The following is a 14,429-nucleotide window of genomic DNA, read 5'->3' on the forward strand; positions in this document are numbered from 1 at the left end:
ACATTCGAACAGCTTAGTATTTTTTAGTTGCCTTAGATGGAACCTGAAGCAATATTACAGTAACACTCATGATGCATTCGTTATTAACCTGAGCACGCGTAAGATATTTAAACTCCCTGATTCTTACACTAACGGTGCGCATAACTATTACTTATATGGGTTCGATGAGTCTAGACACGAGCATAAGATCTTGAATGTCAGGCTTATTATTGACGATTGGATGCGCATTACCAACGTCGAGGTTATGATTTATAGGCTTATCAAAACTGAGTTTAGTTATTTAAAACAAGTAATTATATATTCAGTACTGTTATATAGTTTGATCTATTATGATGTTATGTTACTTTTGCTATTAAATAGTGCTTTGATTAGTTGTTTTGCTAAACCGTAAACCACACTGCAATAAACGCGTCTGATAAAAATCCAACTACTGCTGCATTTCTGATTATGGTAAAACTTAAATCACAAATATTTCAAACAGTAGATTAAATTTGCAGACGCGGCATGCACAGCCGCTGATTCCACACGAGATTAACAATTTTTAGAGGCTAGTTAAACCCTCGGAAGGTTGCAAATCATTATGTATAATGATACAACCGTCTTTATGTATAAAGATTACATGTGTTTTCATACAAAGATCTACGCATGGCCGACATTTTCACACTAATCGTACATGATTTAATTATGATTTGAAAATATTGACTTGTCATATGTTTATATTGGTATTAAATCCCAAGAAAAGATATGTCATGAACCAGACTAGACCATAACATGCCCCAAACTCAGTTACATACAAATTAAAACAGTTTGACAAAAGGTTTTATTCTTGATACATTAGTTAACATGATCATACTCATATGTTGTTAAGATTTAATCTTATACACCTCCATTACGGCTTCAATGTCTCCCTTCTTCTCTTCGTACAACTTCAAGAAATCTTTGAACTTGAAGCGACGAAAAAGAGGAGCATCAATGCCAATCATCAATTTAGCTGGTTCTACGACGGTGTCCATACAAGGACTAATGAAACTCACAATTTTTGACCGAGCCTCCCTTGAGTTTGTCACCACTCTATGTTCCGCACTTCTTAGCTTCCCGTTGCTAATTATCTGAAAACAGTATCATAGACTATTATTCACACGTGTTAGGTCGAAAAACACTAGTTAAATTATGATTAAAAAATGACGTAAACGGATACATGTAATTGGTGGCCAATATTAACCACAAAAGCATTAGGTAATGGCTCAACACCGAGCCACTTCTCGTCCTTGAGTACCTGAAGCCCATAAACGCTTCCTTGTAAAAGCACGGTTATAATATTAGGATCAGCGTGTTTCGGTAACCCTAGTGTCAAACCGGGATCTGGGCATCGAGGATAATGATTGATCGACAACAATTGGTTCCCGGTTAGCTCTTCTACGAAATATCCAGGTTCAAGTCCTAGTCCTTCACGAATTAGCTCCAACATTTTCAACGACAATTTACGCACTTCTAACGAGTATTTTCCAATAATGTCTCTTCAAAACAAAGCAGGAACCATTAACCTTCATAAAATCAAACATTAGATGTATTTTTATATATAAATTATAAAATTTAAATGACCGGTTTGTTAACAAGGCAATGAAACTATTAAACATGCAAACTATCAAGTTCAAAACTATTGAACTCAAACCAGCCGACTTGCTTCAGTTTAGACAGTCCGTTCAATTTCAAGGTTGTTATACAGGTAAAAGTCAAATTATCGGTAATTGGTAGGTTTCTCGGGCCATGAGTGAGTCCATTCGTCTACTGGATGACACGGATGTCGTAGATTGTCTCGCCAGAAATGGATTTCTTCGTTAAGATAGTTATAACCGCTCGTGTAAAGTTTGCAAGCTATCGTTCGAGTATAGTTTCTCCTTCTCCTCATTAGGCATGTTGAAGAATTCTTTAAATACTTCCATGGTGTCATCAATAAGATCTTTTGAAACTCCATGATTGATCACCTTATTATAATATTTAACCTAACATCTAAAAAATTGAAACTAGATCAAATTAAATGATTATCAAACCTGAAAGAATCCGAGTTCTTGACAAGCATGTAATATTTCTTGAACTGTTTGACTATGACTTGTAGAGCGGTCAATCAGTGGGATGTTTTGGCATAACGGAATATCGACGGATCCTGGACGTTCATCGACGGGGAAGATGTAGTTTTCGGGTATGATTTGAGTAGTTTTGGACCATGTTGAAACTAGATTTGCCATAGTTGTTGATATGCAAGATTTGTATGGTGATTATTGTTGTGTTAATGATACAAAGGCTTAAAGGTTGACTTTCTAAATGAATGTTTAATTGAATTGTCGGGTGCCGGCTAGCCATTTATTTAGGAAATTATGTGATGAAATCATGACCACAACCTCTTAATATTGTATGCTCACTAGATACCATTTTGATTTTTACACATGAGTAGAGTTGCACAAATCAGCTTTTCTAATACCCGGTTTCTGGTATTGAACTGGGTTCGGGGTCCATGTATTGTCTCTAAAAACTATACCCTATGTACTGGGTTCGGGTCGGGTATTGACCGGGTATTCTCAAACCAAGTATTTGAATACCCAGTTATTCGAGTATTGAAAAAACCATATTTTCGGGTATAGATTGGGTTTTTTCAAGGGGCTGCAGTTTTTTTTGGGTATTTTTCAGGTATTTTTCGTATAATTTCAGTTATAGATCATAGGGTATTTGAAGAACCCAGTTTCGGGTGTTGGAAAAACCCGGTTCCGGTTTTTGGGTAAACTAGATTGCATATCGGATCTGGTTTCGGTTTTCGGGTATTACCGTGTACAAATCGAGTTCCAGATTTTTTTCCACTTCTACTCTTGAGAGACATGAAATGTTCAATGCTTCGGGCCTTTCGGCCAATTGTTGGTCCATGGTTATTGAAGTTGATAGAGAATTAACAAATTAACAAAATATGTTCTCATGAGTGATGAGGTCAAGTCACTCCGGTAATCATCCGGTCAAAGGCAACCCACAACCCATACACATGTGTTGGTCAACACAAGCGACTTGTCTATGATGGTTTTGTAAAAAGAATGAAAAACGTTTGTCACGTCACTACCACGTAATATAGACGGAAATCACCCCAAAATAAATATATAAACAAAATACAAAAGTTATTTGATCTTTTAAATAATAACAAAATAAAGAGACTTCAAACAGAATTTGTTTTAAGTGTAAATGCGAATTTGTTTTAAGGGTTTTTTTTAATGAATGAGGATTACGGAGGAAACATTTTAGTTATTTTACATTTTGCGTTTTTATTTATATTTTGAGTATTATTTTTTTAATAATTTTTAAGGGTTTTTGAAACTCTTTGTATTTTAACTTTTACTTTGATCAAGATTGGTTAACTTTACATATCTTGACCTATACCAACCGACTAGGGAGACTTGTATAGGTAACACCCCGATCAACAATCCGGCAAAGAAAGGACCACATTAAGGAAAGACAAAATGACAAACTGTACAATTACACATAATGGCCACAAGTGGATGCAACACTTAATTTTAAAGTTTATTTACTGATAGCTTAATCATAATAGACATTGGACTCTTCAAGCTTTGCAAAATAGATGTTCTTTAGATTTTCACATATGAACACTGACCAAATAAACCATAAAGTGCAAAATAAATCAAAAGTAAGTACCTATGTTGCTGTTTGAGATCTTTGGGCAAAATTTATACTATGATGAAACAACATGCAAAGTTAAACTAAGGTGAAAAGTCACCGGTGAATTTCGCACAAACAAGTCTCGACTAAACTTGTAAATGAATGAAACAAAATCAGTATTATTTTCTTTCACCGGTCTACTTTAGTAAGTTGATCTTGTTTATATCTTTTAAATAGTTATATAAAGAAAAATATAAATTTATTTGATCTTTTGAATAATAATAAAATAAAGAATAACAGAATTTGTTTTAAGTGTGAATGCTAGATTTTTTTTATTAGTATATCACTTTGAAAACAACATAAACATAACTTTTATTTAACAAAATATTAATATCTAATTTCAAATAGCATTAGAACTCCTATGACAAAAAAAAAAGAAAAAAAAGAGTTTTATAGTAGATGATTGGATAGGTTAATAGTCCGTCAATAATTCAAGTAACAGTTAAAAATATTAGAACTTTGACCAGCCATTAAAGAATGATACTTTGAGCGAGTTTTTGCAAAAACAAACATGAAATCATACTCAATTTCACCTCTTAAAATATAATTGTTTGCCAGATTCATTTGGAGTTTACCTGAGAACCAATTGCAGATTCAAAACATGTTTTTCCAAATCTACTATTATAATAAACAAAAATATTGGTTGAACCACAAACCTCTTAGTTGGTCTAATAGTTTGTCAAGTGGCACTCTTATGTATTAATTTATAATTTCTAATTAAATTTATTAATTTAAAACTAAAATTTAATTAAGATTTAAAACATTCCTTATCTAGCCTTATCATTATCCCATCCATTCATAATCTAGCATTTGTGGATTACAACTAATGGAGTTTGATTCATATTATAAAGTTATGTTCATTGCATCACCCATTTTATTGATTATGATTGTCCAAATGACTTATTTACTATTCTCACAAACTTGAAATATATTGACTCTTGGTTTATATTATGTTCCAGGTTGTGTGAAATAGATCCCTTTTGTCAATGACAAATTTGGATGTTACCATGATAAAAACATGATCAGAAACATTAGCGAGTTGGATAGAAATCAATTGATCAAATTATTCTAGGTTATTTTGACCAAAAAAACCTTATTTACAAGATCAAAAACATAAACGGGTTGGGTAGAAGGTCAAAGTGATTAATTTCGTATGGACCGGTTGGAATCGGAACAATCATTGTCCAGTATTTTGATTAGCAATATGGGTGTCACATATGAATACAAAATCCTTATTATTTTGAAATCGAGCTTAAATGAATTTAGCCAATCTTTCTTTCCTTTTTTTCTCTCTTTCGATCTATTGGACTGATTATGAATGTACAAATCGAACTGAATGAAGGAGACAAGTGTTGGGTATTAAATCATGGTTAGTTTGGTTAACTTTTATTGTGAATTGCAGATAATAGTATAAACAATTATTAGACATCAGATGACCTCATCAATGGTTAGAGAAACTATCAATTAGTTTAAATAAAAAAAATAATAAATAATAAAAATAATAAAAAATAATAAAATAATAAAAATAAAAAAAAATAAAATTTTTATATGCTTTGTTGCTATATAAAATATGTTTTGTTAATTTCCGGTTAAACTTTAGCAATTTATTTGTATATATAAAACTTGCAACCTATTTGTAATTTAGAGATTTATGAACTTTTCATTTTTCAATAGTATATATAATACGTAATTTTAATCATATAACATATTTAAAGATTTATTAATTATACTGTTTTCATTGTCATTACACGGGTTCCTAACCTAGTGTTACATAGGCCAAAGCACGTGTTCAGCACTCGGGCTTAGCGCATTTACTTTGTGTTGACTTTTCTGTTATAGTTTGTTGACTTTTATAGCTATTTTTGACAATCGGTCATGACTCTGGAGCCCACTTGTGTTATTTATAGTGATCTTATTTAGCCTATAAATAGAAAATATCTTATAAATACCAATGTTTTAAATACAAGATATTTAACCTTAATAGGGTAAGACTCAGAAATGGTTAAAACTTAAAACTTTTAATTGTAGGTGAATATTACATGGCGCTAAAAATCTTTGATCTAAAGTCTAAACAATAAAATTTACTTTGGCTTAAACCGTTATGATTATATAAACCGGTATTGCCGGTAATACTAACATTTCAAATTACAGACCGTTCGCCTAATTTACTGGACTAAAACGTACCAGTCACTTGCCTGCATGCGGTTTACCCGGTTTTAAAAACGTTGATATATGCCTTTTAATTTTTAGCTTTCTTTCTGTATTATATTTAGTTTATTATAATCATATTCTGATATAACTTTAGAAGTAGATTTAGATTTAGAGTAAAGTAAAAATGTAAAATGTATTTTATTTTAGGTGTATTGGTTTTTATTAATCATAACTATCATTTTTTGGTCGATGTCGATACCAACTAATGAATTGGCTGCTGACGGTCCCATCTTTTAACATATTTGTTCCTAACGATCCGTGACTAACAGAATCCTAACACCGTTAGTTACAGGTCGCCAGAGAAACGTTTTTGGCCCTTGAGCAACCCCCCCAACCGTTAGTCTGAATATGTTTATATTTAATTTAACAAATAAACATGTTTATATACCATTCAAGACATACTAGACAAACCTCAAAATAAACAATAAGCTGATGAAATCCTCCCTTAATTATTGCATGATCAGATAAATAATATTCCAAAAACTATGATGTGAAATGATTTTATTATTCTTATATTCTTATTAAAATAAGCTTTTCATTTGATCTAACTAGGTTGTTACCCGGCGCGTTGCGTCGGGGCTCATCGGGCAGTTATGTGTTGGTTACATCCGGGCGTCGTTTTCGTAAGTTGACGGGAATTCAGTTGGTATCGGCTACGTTATATACGGTATCAAAACTAAACCAAAAAAATAATACCTCAAACTAACGTATTTAAAATAAATTAAAATCTAAACACTACATACCTTACTTTTTCATTGGTTGATTTAGTATGAAATCTATAAATACAAAAATCTATTGTTTATATAAAAAACCACACAAAAAAAACCAAGAAAACACAAAAAAAACAAGAAAACTTGCTTCAAGAAGGCTCGAACTTGGGACTTGCAAGTTGCAACAATACAACACCATCACCACAACAACTTACCTTTTTGTTACTTTTAAATGAAAAAATACTAAAAAAAAACAAAAGGGCGCCCTATGGAGGCTCGAACTCGGGAGCTGTAGCCTACAGCTACACAGTCAAGCCATCGCACCAGCATGGATTTTGGTAACCCAAGTAGTTTCAAATATTAAAATACCAAAAAAGATGTTGAAATATTAAAAAAAGTTAAACTTAGTGGCTGTCACATGGCAGCCACTGATTGGATTTATATGAGCTTTACTGTAGCTTTAGGTTTGGCTTTATATATAGTATAATAATAATAATAATAATAATAATAATAATCTATGTATGGAGGTGGTGTGGGTGTGAACAAAGAGCCAATATTATTTAATTTGTAGCTGCATTTGTCAACCTCATGGAGCACATTGCTCAAGTCAAAGCCCTCCATCTTTCAAGATCTTCATTGAAGCAACCATGTGTTTCTTTCCCACTCATTTATTGCTTTTTGTACTTCAATTCCTTTTATTATTAATCCATCCATCTTGACTTTTTTTTTCACTTCATAACAACCTTCTATTCAATCTCCACATCTCTTATTGATCATTATAACACCATTCCTATAAGTCACCAATGGATCATCATAAGTCATCTTTCGAATCCGATCCAACGAGTTCAAATGTCCCAATACTAGCCATTGCGGCATTATGCATCGTTGCAACCGCGTTCCTACTCGTTTCCTGCTACTTTTTCGTCACCCGAGGGTGTTTCAATTGGCAACAAGTTAACCCGTTAAGACGTTTTTCTATGGGCCGAGAACGGGCCAGGACCGACCCGTTATCCTCGGCCTACTCAACCCCTCCTTGGCAAGTTAGAGGGCTTGATGAGTTACTAATCCGCGAGATTCCCATTTGTCAATACACTAAACCCGAAGGCGAAAAGAGGAGTTGGTATGAATGTGTGGTTTGTTTAAATGATTTTCAAGAAATGGATACTTTAAGGGTGTTACCAAGTTGCAACCACGCGTTTCATTTGGATTGTATTGATATCTGGCTTCAAAACAATGCGAATTGTCCTCTTTGTAGGTTGAGTATTTCGGGTACTGCAAGGTACCCGAAAGACCACATAATTGCCCCAACTTCTTCACCTCAAGATCCCCTATCGAGCCCGATTGGGGATCAAGATTTCCTGGTGATTGAGTTGGGACATGACCAAAACGGGTCAAGATCGGGTCAATCAAGAAGCCATTCTCCAAGAAAGATTAGTGGGAAAAGAACTAAAACAAGAAAGACTCATCATGTTTCCATTATGGGAGATGAAAGCATTGATATTAGAGGAAAAGATGAAAGCTTTACAATCCAACCGATACGAAGATCTTTCTCGATGGATTCAGTTATCGACCGACATGTTTATTTATCGGTTCAAGAAATCTTGCAAAGTAACATGAATCTCTAAGAACATAGGAGCAACGAAGAGGGGAGTACGAGTGGGAGTGGGAGATCAAGACGACATTTTTTCTCGTTTGGGAATGGTCGAGAATCAAGATCAAGAAACGCGATTCTACCCATCTAGTTTTAGTGTTTTCTTTCGTTTTCTTTTATTATTTTTTTCGCTTTTTTCGGGTTTGTATTAGAAAAAGATAACATGATGTAAAAGATTATAGTCACACAAAATTGAGACACAATTTGGTTATGTTAAAATGGTAGCATGGGGGTGTAAGAATGATTGTCACATATCACTTTTGGTTAGGAGAAACTTTAATGAATGGAAATCATTTTATTCTATCTACAATGTGCTTGAGTGATGGACCCATGATGGGTTGGGAGGAACAAGTTTTATTGCATGATGTATAAGTCAGTAAAGCTAGTTGTTTTTAAGATATGACATGTCTGCTGAAGTGTTGGTCTACTTTGAGTAATCACCAAGTGATTTAATCATGGTTGGCTGGTTGCTGGTCTTTCAAGATTCTTTTGCTTATAAAGACAGTCAACTCCTCTAGATCCATGCCACATCTCAGGTAGAATTACAATTTTTAAAAAATTAGCCATCTATCTTGGAGTTGTCAATCATCCTATGGAGTTTACGGTTCGATTTTAATGGTTTTTAAGTCGAATTATGAACCAAACCAACCAGTTACTAACGATTTGGGACTATTGGATTCGGTTTCATTACCTATGTCTTATACCCGTTGGGTATCTGTTACTCATTACCTAGTGAATACCATCAGTCACCGTTTATGGTTTTATGTAGTAAAAAAATACCTAAAACTCAGACTTGAAATATCAAATACTCAACTTCTAACAATTCTTTAGTTTAAATGATTTCAAATTTCTAAAAACCTTAACATATTGTTTAATATATAACAATATAACATACTAATACATTCGGTTTTGATGCAGGTAATCGGGCGACATATCTTGAACCAACAATTTTTTTAAATACAATTCACATGCCCAACCTAATACAATAAAGATTTCAGGTTTTCCCTTCGGGTTTTGGAAATTTTGCAATTCCTAAAACAAGGATGTATCAAGCAGATAGAAAGTTGTTAGGCTATGTGTAGCGGAGGACTACAAATTAGGGGGGTTTTCGACATGTGACGTCACGTCATAAATGGGTTATTTTCATTTTAGGGGTATAGTTGTTTTCCACGTCAAAAATCGCTCCCCCCCCCAAACGATTGCCATTGGTCCATTTAGTAAAACAATATATTTTTTTAACCCAACCGGAGGCAAATCTATGCCCCCCCCCCCCCCCCCATCGCCCGGTGGGTAGCCCAAAGTCGCTCAAAACTCTCCATTTTCGCCATCCACTACGCATTGTCTTAGTATGCCTAAATTGATTTAATAATATGATTTATTAAACTTCCAAGCAAAGATGGTTACTTTCTTGTGTGCACCTGTTTGACCAAGACTTTGATCAAGTAAACCAAATTGTTATACCCATAACACCAACCATTGATATATACCCATAACATAGAAAAAGACATGCATAAATCAACCACATAATACAACAGTTGAGTTTTCAATTTCACATTCAAAGAAACATTTTTTTTATCTCAAATAAAACAAAAAATAGCTAGAATGCAAATATGTCATAGGAGCCAAAAAGGAGTTTAAAAGTTGTACAAAATATTTAAATGCATACAACCTCCTAAATCATTTTATTCAAAGTTTTAGATATGCTAATACGATTTATACAACAATAAATAATAATAATAATAATAATAATAATAATAATAATACGCTTAAGTCTTTTACTGAAAAAAAAATAGAGAAAAAAAGTGTTTGTATGTCAACACAACCTGACTTGACCCATTACTCACATCATCGATCCGCCAATCTTTCATTCTCTACGAGTCAAGATATCTAATAACCTTTACGCGTTTTCAATTAAAATGCATACATCAAATAATCTTTAATACATCCCACAAAGCAAAAAAGTTTTCTAGCAACAAAGACTAGCTTCTCATCAAAGGCTAAAAACCTTTAATAATATCTAGTTTTTATTTGATAACCTTTAGTCAACTGAACTGCTAGACCGTGAGCTTCTTCTCCTAGGATGAGTTGCAGGCAACGCGGTTTTATCATGGAACTCACCCAAAGCTTTCACCTTTAGTTCGTCAAGAACCCTAATGGCTTCTTTGAGTTCCTCGCTTGCACTCGGCCCATGCCCTCTCCAACCATCGATAGCCTTTTCTTGAAAGTTTATTGCAAGTGCATAGCTACACAACAGGATAAAATGAATTGCAGCTGAGTTATAAATTGATAAAAATACATATTTGGGAAAGGGGGGGGGGGGGGGGTACTAAGTAGATTTCGGTATTAGTTATTTGATTATCTATGACTTTAGTATCTTTTTAATCACATGAATATTCTTTTTGGTCATTTTATGTATTGAGTTTCAAAAATTCGAAATTTAAATAACATGCACTCATGCAGGTAGGGGTGCGTGGTGCGGTTTTTGGCTAAAACCAAAACTTCGATTTTTGAAGCCGTTCGGTTTCGGTTTTTTGGTTTTTGTCTTGGTTTCGGTTCGGTTTCGGTTTTTGCCATTTGAGCTTGAAAATTTAAGGCCAAAAAAAAGTTGGCAAAAAATAATGAATTTAGGTATAAAATATTTTGTTAATTGTAAAATGATAGACTGTTATACATTTGATCAAAAATATTCGAGTTACATATGTATTAAATTCTTATAAATTACTTAATATAAAATATAAAAAAACAAAAATTTAGAAATTCGGTTCAGTTCGTTTTTTTAGATGCAAAAACGAACAGTTAGTGCGGTTTAAAAAAAACCGTTGTTTTTTGTTTCGGTTTAAATTTTTCAGTTTTTATGGTTTCGGATCGGATTTTTCGGTTTCTTTCACACCCCTACATGCAGGTTGGGTAAAGGGTTAAAATGGTAACTTTTCTAGGAGTCAAAATGGTAACTTTTCTAGGAGTCAAAATGGTAACTTTTGTACGGGTCAAAATGGTAACTTTTGAACGGGTCAAAATGGTAACTTCTGCACGAGTCAAAATGGTTTGTACAGATCAGGTCGGGTTGTATGAAACATTTTGTCCACTTTCGCTAAGTTTTATATAAGTAATTACTAATTAATATCAAATATGATTACAAAAATACATTATTTTGATGCAGAGCAAATAATATGTATTCAGACACCTACCCGTTCAACTCATTTGACCCGTTTCCTTTTTAGCTAAATCAGTTGTACTTGTGTTTACCTGTTTGACCCGTTAAAGATAAAATATAACCCAAATCAACCCATTTAGTATACTGTTAACTGTCGAAAATTAGTTATAACTTTATACAATAAAAAAATGTGTCCAGATATTATCACCTGTTCACACATGTCTCATAATATTATAGCTGAATAGGTAATTATCTAATTCAAATTACTCAACATTTCAACATCAAAATTATCACTGTCATAACACGCATCCAAGCAATATTAACATAGAAAAAAACGAGCTCCATACCTTCGCATTGCACTATACGCTTTTGAAAGATTCTGACACGCCTCAATCGAATCAGCATGATTAGGACCGAGTGAAGTGTCCATAATATCCTTAGCCAATGCAAAAACTTGTGCAGCCGATTGAGGTCGATCTAGCTCAAGATACGCCGCCCCTAAATTATTATAAACATATCCAACTCCAAAATGTTTAGAACCAAAATTCTCTTTCAACCTCTCAATCGCATCTTCCAAATACGGTATCGATTCTTGCACCTTGCCCGTTAATAAAAGTAACCACCCGATTCTAGCCGAAGCACTCCCAACCGAATGCTGCTCATTCGGTATCTTCTCAAGCATACTCTGCGCTTTCTTTAATAAACAAATCGCGGTTTCGAACTCACTCATTGTCTCATACTGCATCGATATCTCCATATACGCTTCCGACACCTCTAAAGGTGTCACCTTTTCCTTCTTTTCCAAAATCCCACACGACATTTTTAAACACCGTTTCGCTTCGGTAAACTTTTCTTGATTACATAACGCTTTCGCCATCGATACGAATATCATCGCGCGGTCTTCACTTTCTTTATCCGTTTGAAGAACAACCGACTTCAAAGTATTAATCGCTTCATCAAATTTCCCTAACGCAATCTGCATATTCGCTGCATCGATTTCGGCTCGAAGTAAGTCCGCACTTTTCCCCCAATTTTTCAAAACCTTTTGCGACAATTGATTCTGTTCCAACGCCTTCATATGCTCTTCCAATCCCGTATAAATCACACCTAACAACCGTCTATCATGCGCCACTTCAACCGAATTATTCCCTAACTCCACTTTATGCATGTCGATAGCTTTCACACAATACGGTAATGCTTCCTTAAAATTCAAAATAGCAACGTACGCTTCCGCCATGTCTCGGTACGCGTTCCCGAGCTCTAAACTATTATCTTCCAACGACGTTTCTTTAATCTCCAAACATTTTTTCAAATTCCCGATCGCATCCTCTCTCCTACCCATCGCATTCTTGGTATTCGCTAAATTAAGATGAACCGCGTGCAACACATGCTTGATCTCAAACCCATCGCTAACCGTTTCCTCTAACTTACTCAAAATCCTATTGGCTCTATTCAAATACCCTAAACTTTCTTGAAATTTATTTAAACTATAACAAGCTGAACCTAAAAGCTGCAAATTCATCGCAAGAGGTAACGACAAATCTTGATCATCGGTTTGATCCAAGATTTTTAAACCTTTAATAGCAAAGTCGAAAACTTTATCAGGGTACTCACCTTCTTCATCAAGTTTAAGTCCAATTTTCAAGAAAACCAAACCCAACTCATTTTCATCAAAATTATCAGACCCCATTTGCTCAAATGCCTTGATCATGTCACCGGATGTTTTCGCGGACTCGAATTGGTCAACAAGATTGGATCTTTCTTGAATCTTTTGGTGTCTGGATGGTAACTGGGAAGTGGGTTGTTGTGGGTTGACATGGGTGTTGAGGTTTCTTGAAAAGATTGGTGATTTGGGGTTGAATTGGTGGTTTTGGTGATCAAGATTGGTGCTTGATGAGAATTGAGTGATGGGTTGTGTGGAATAAAGAGGAATTGGGGTTTTGGTGATGAGGTTTTGGAATTGGGAGTGAAGAAGAAGGAGTCTTGATGAAGCTTTTTTCATGGTGAATGGGTTTCAAGAATTGGGTGTTTTGAGATTTGGGAGAAACCCTTGTTAAAACCCTAGAGAAGAGATGACGTTGGATTGTGATTTGTGAGCAGGATGTAAAAAGGTAATTGAGTGTGGAGTTGGTAGTAACGATAATCAGGATTAATTTGATCGAATTTTAATGGATAATTTTTATTTTTATATACACACAAATTTTTATTTTATACGTAATTTTTAGTTTTATACATATAAAAAACATATTTTGGTTGGAAATTGGTTGGAATCTCGCTGAAAATCGCTGATTTTTGCTGTAATCTCATCGGAAACCGCAAATTTTGGTCGGAATCTTGTCGGAAACTGTCGATTTCGGCCACACTCGTGAGAAAAGGCCGATTATGTTCGATTAATCCTGATTTTAGCCGGATATGACCATTGACCGATTAATTGGCCAACTAGCCCAAAATTTATCGGGGATTAATCGGCGCCTAGTCAGGATTTTTGCAACACTGTTTGTGAGATCATAAGAGGTTACTGGTTTTTTTTCGGAATGACGATTTTTTTTGTTAGGCCATCGCACTCTTCTAGTTTGGAGAGCCCTCATTCTGGCCAAACTATTTTGTCTTAACTAGGCCAACGATGGCTTCATAGTTTAGCTTAAGCATTCCTAGGGAAACCATACTGTCGTTGCCACTTGACAGTCGTTATGTCATCATAAGAGCATAACTCTCTGGCGTAACACATGGTGGGGAAAAACATGGGTGGACTCGGGATTTGAACTGACAACCTTACAAGACCTGGCTCAAATAGTCAAATGCTTCATTATTATAATCCATCAGAAGTGACACAAATGAGGATCAAACTTGGGTATCTACAGGAGAACCCAAGTTGGTAATTTAATATGTTTTTTTTAACAATGTAAAATGTAATAGTTTATAAAATCATAATAAATTTATAGGATAACAGACATTTTACTTAAAAAATTCAGTATTAGAAAGTGATTAA

The 14,429-nt window shown here is 34.3% G+C and overlaps 1 protein-coding gene and 2 pseudogenes across 2 annotated transcripts; 1 reads left to right on the forward strand and 2 right to left on the reverse strand.

Moving 5' to 3' along the window:
• Window positions 1–741: 741 nt before the first annotated feature.
• LOC143590106 (hyoscyamine 6-dioxygenase-like) lies at window positions 742–2,389 on the reverse strand (annotated as a pseudogene). Its single transcript, XR_013145406.1, has 4 exons — window positions 2,052–2,389; window positions 1,725–1,985; window positions 1,199–1,517; window positions 742–1,109 (listed from the first exon to the last, which is right to left on the reverse strand). The product of XR_013145406.1 is annotated as a hyoscyamine 6-dioxygenase-like (transcript).
• A 5,033-nt stretch (window positions 2,390–7,422) lies between these two features.
• On the forward strand, window positions 7,423–8,661 carry LOC143590105 (RING-H2 finger protein ATL16 pseudogene; annotated as a pseudogene).
• Window positions 8,662–10,120: 1,459 nt separating this feature from the next.
• LOC143590102 (protein KINESIN LIGHT CHAIN-RELATED 2-like) lies at window positions 10,121–13,548 on the reverse strand. Its single transcript, XM_077070688.1, has 2 exons — window positions 11,788–13,548; window positions 10,121–10,529 (listed from the first exon to the last, which is right to left on the reverse strand). The coding sequence occupies exons 1-2, from the start codon at window positions 13,440–13,442 to the stop codon at window positions 10,325–10,327; spliced, it is 1,860 nt and encodes a 619-aa protein (XP_076926803.1). The 5' UTR covers window positions 13,443–13,548; the 3' UTR covers window positions 10,121–10,324.
• Between the last annotated feature and the right edge of the window lie 881 nt (window positions 13,549–14,429).

This window comes from Bidens hawaiensis, unplaced genomic scaffold (assembly GCF_021521415.1).
Source record: "Bidens hawaiensis isolate Kalapana, Puna unplaced genomic scaffold, B.hawaiensis_p1.1 tig00038170_1, whole genome shotgun sequence".
Lineage (NCBI taxonomy): Eukaryota > Viridiplantae > Streptophyta > Magnoliopsida > Asterales > Asteraceae > Bidens > Bidens hawaiensis.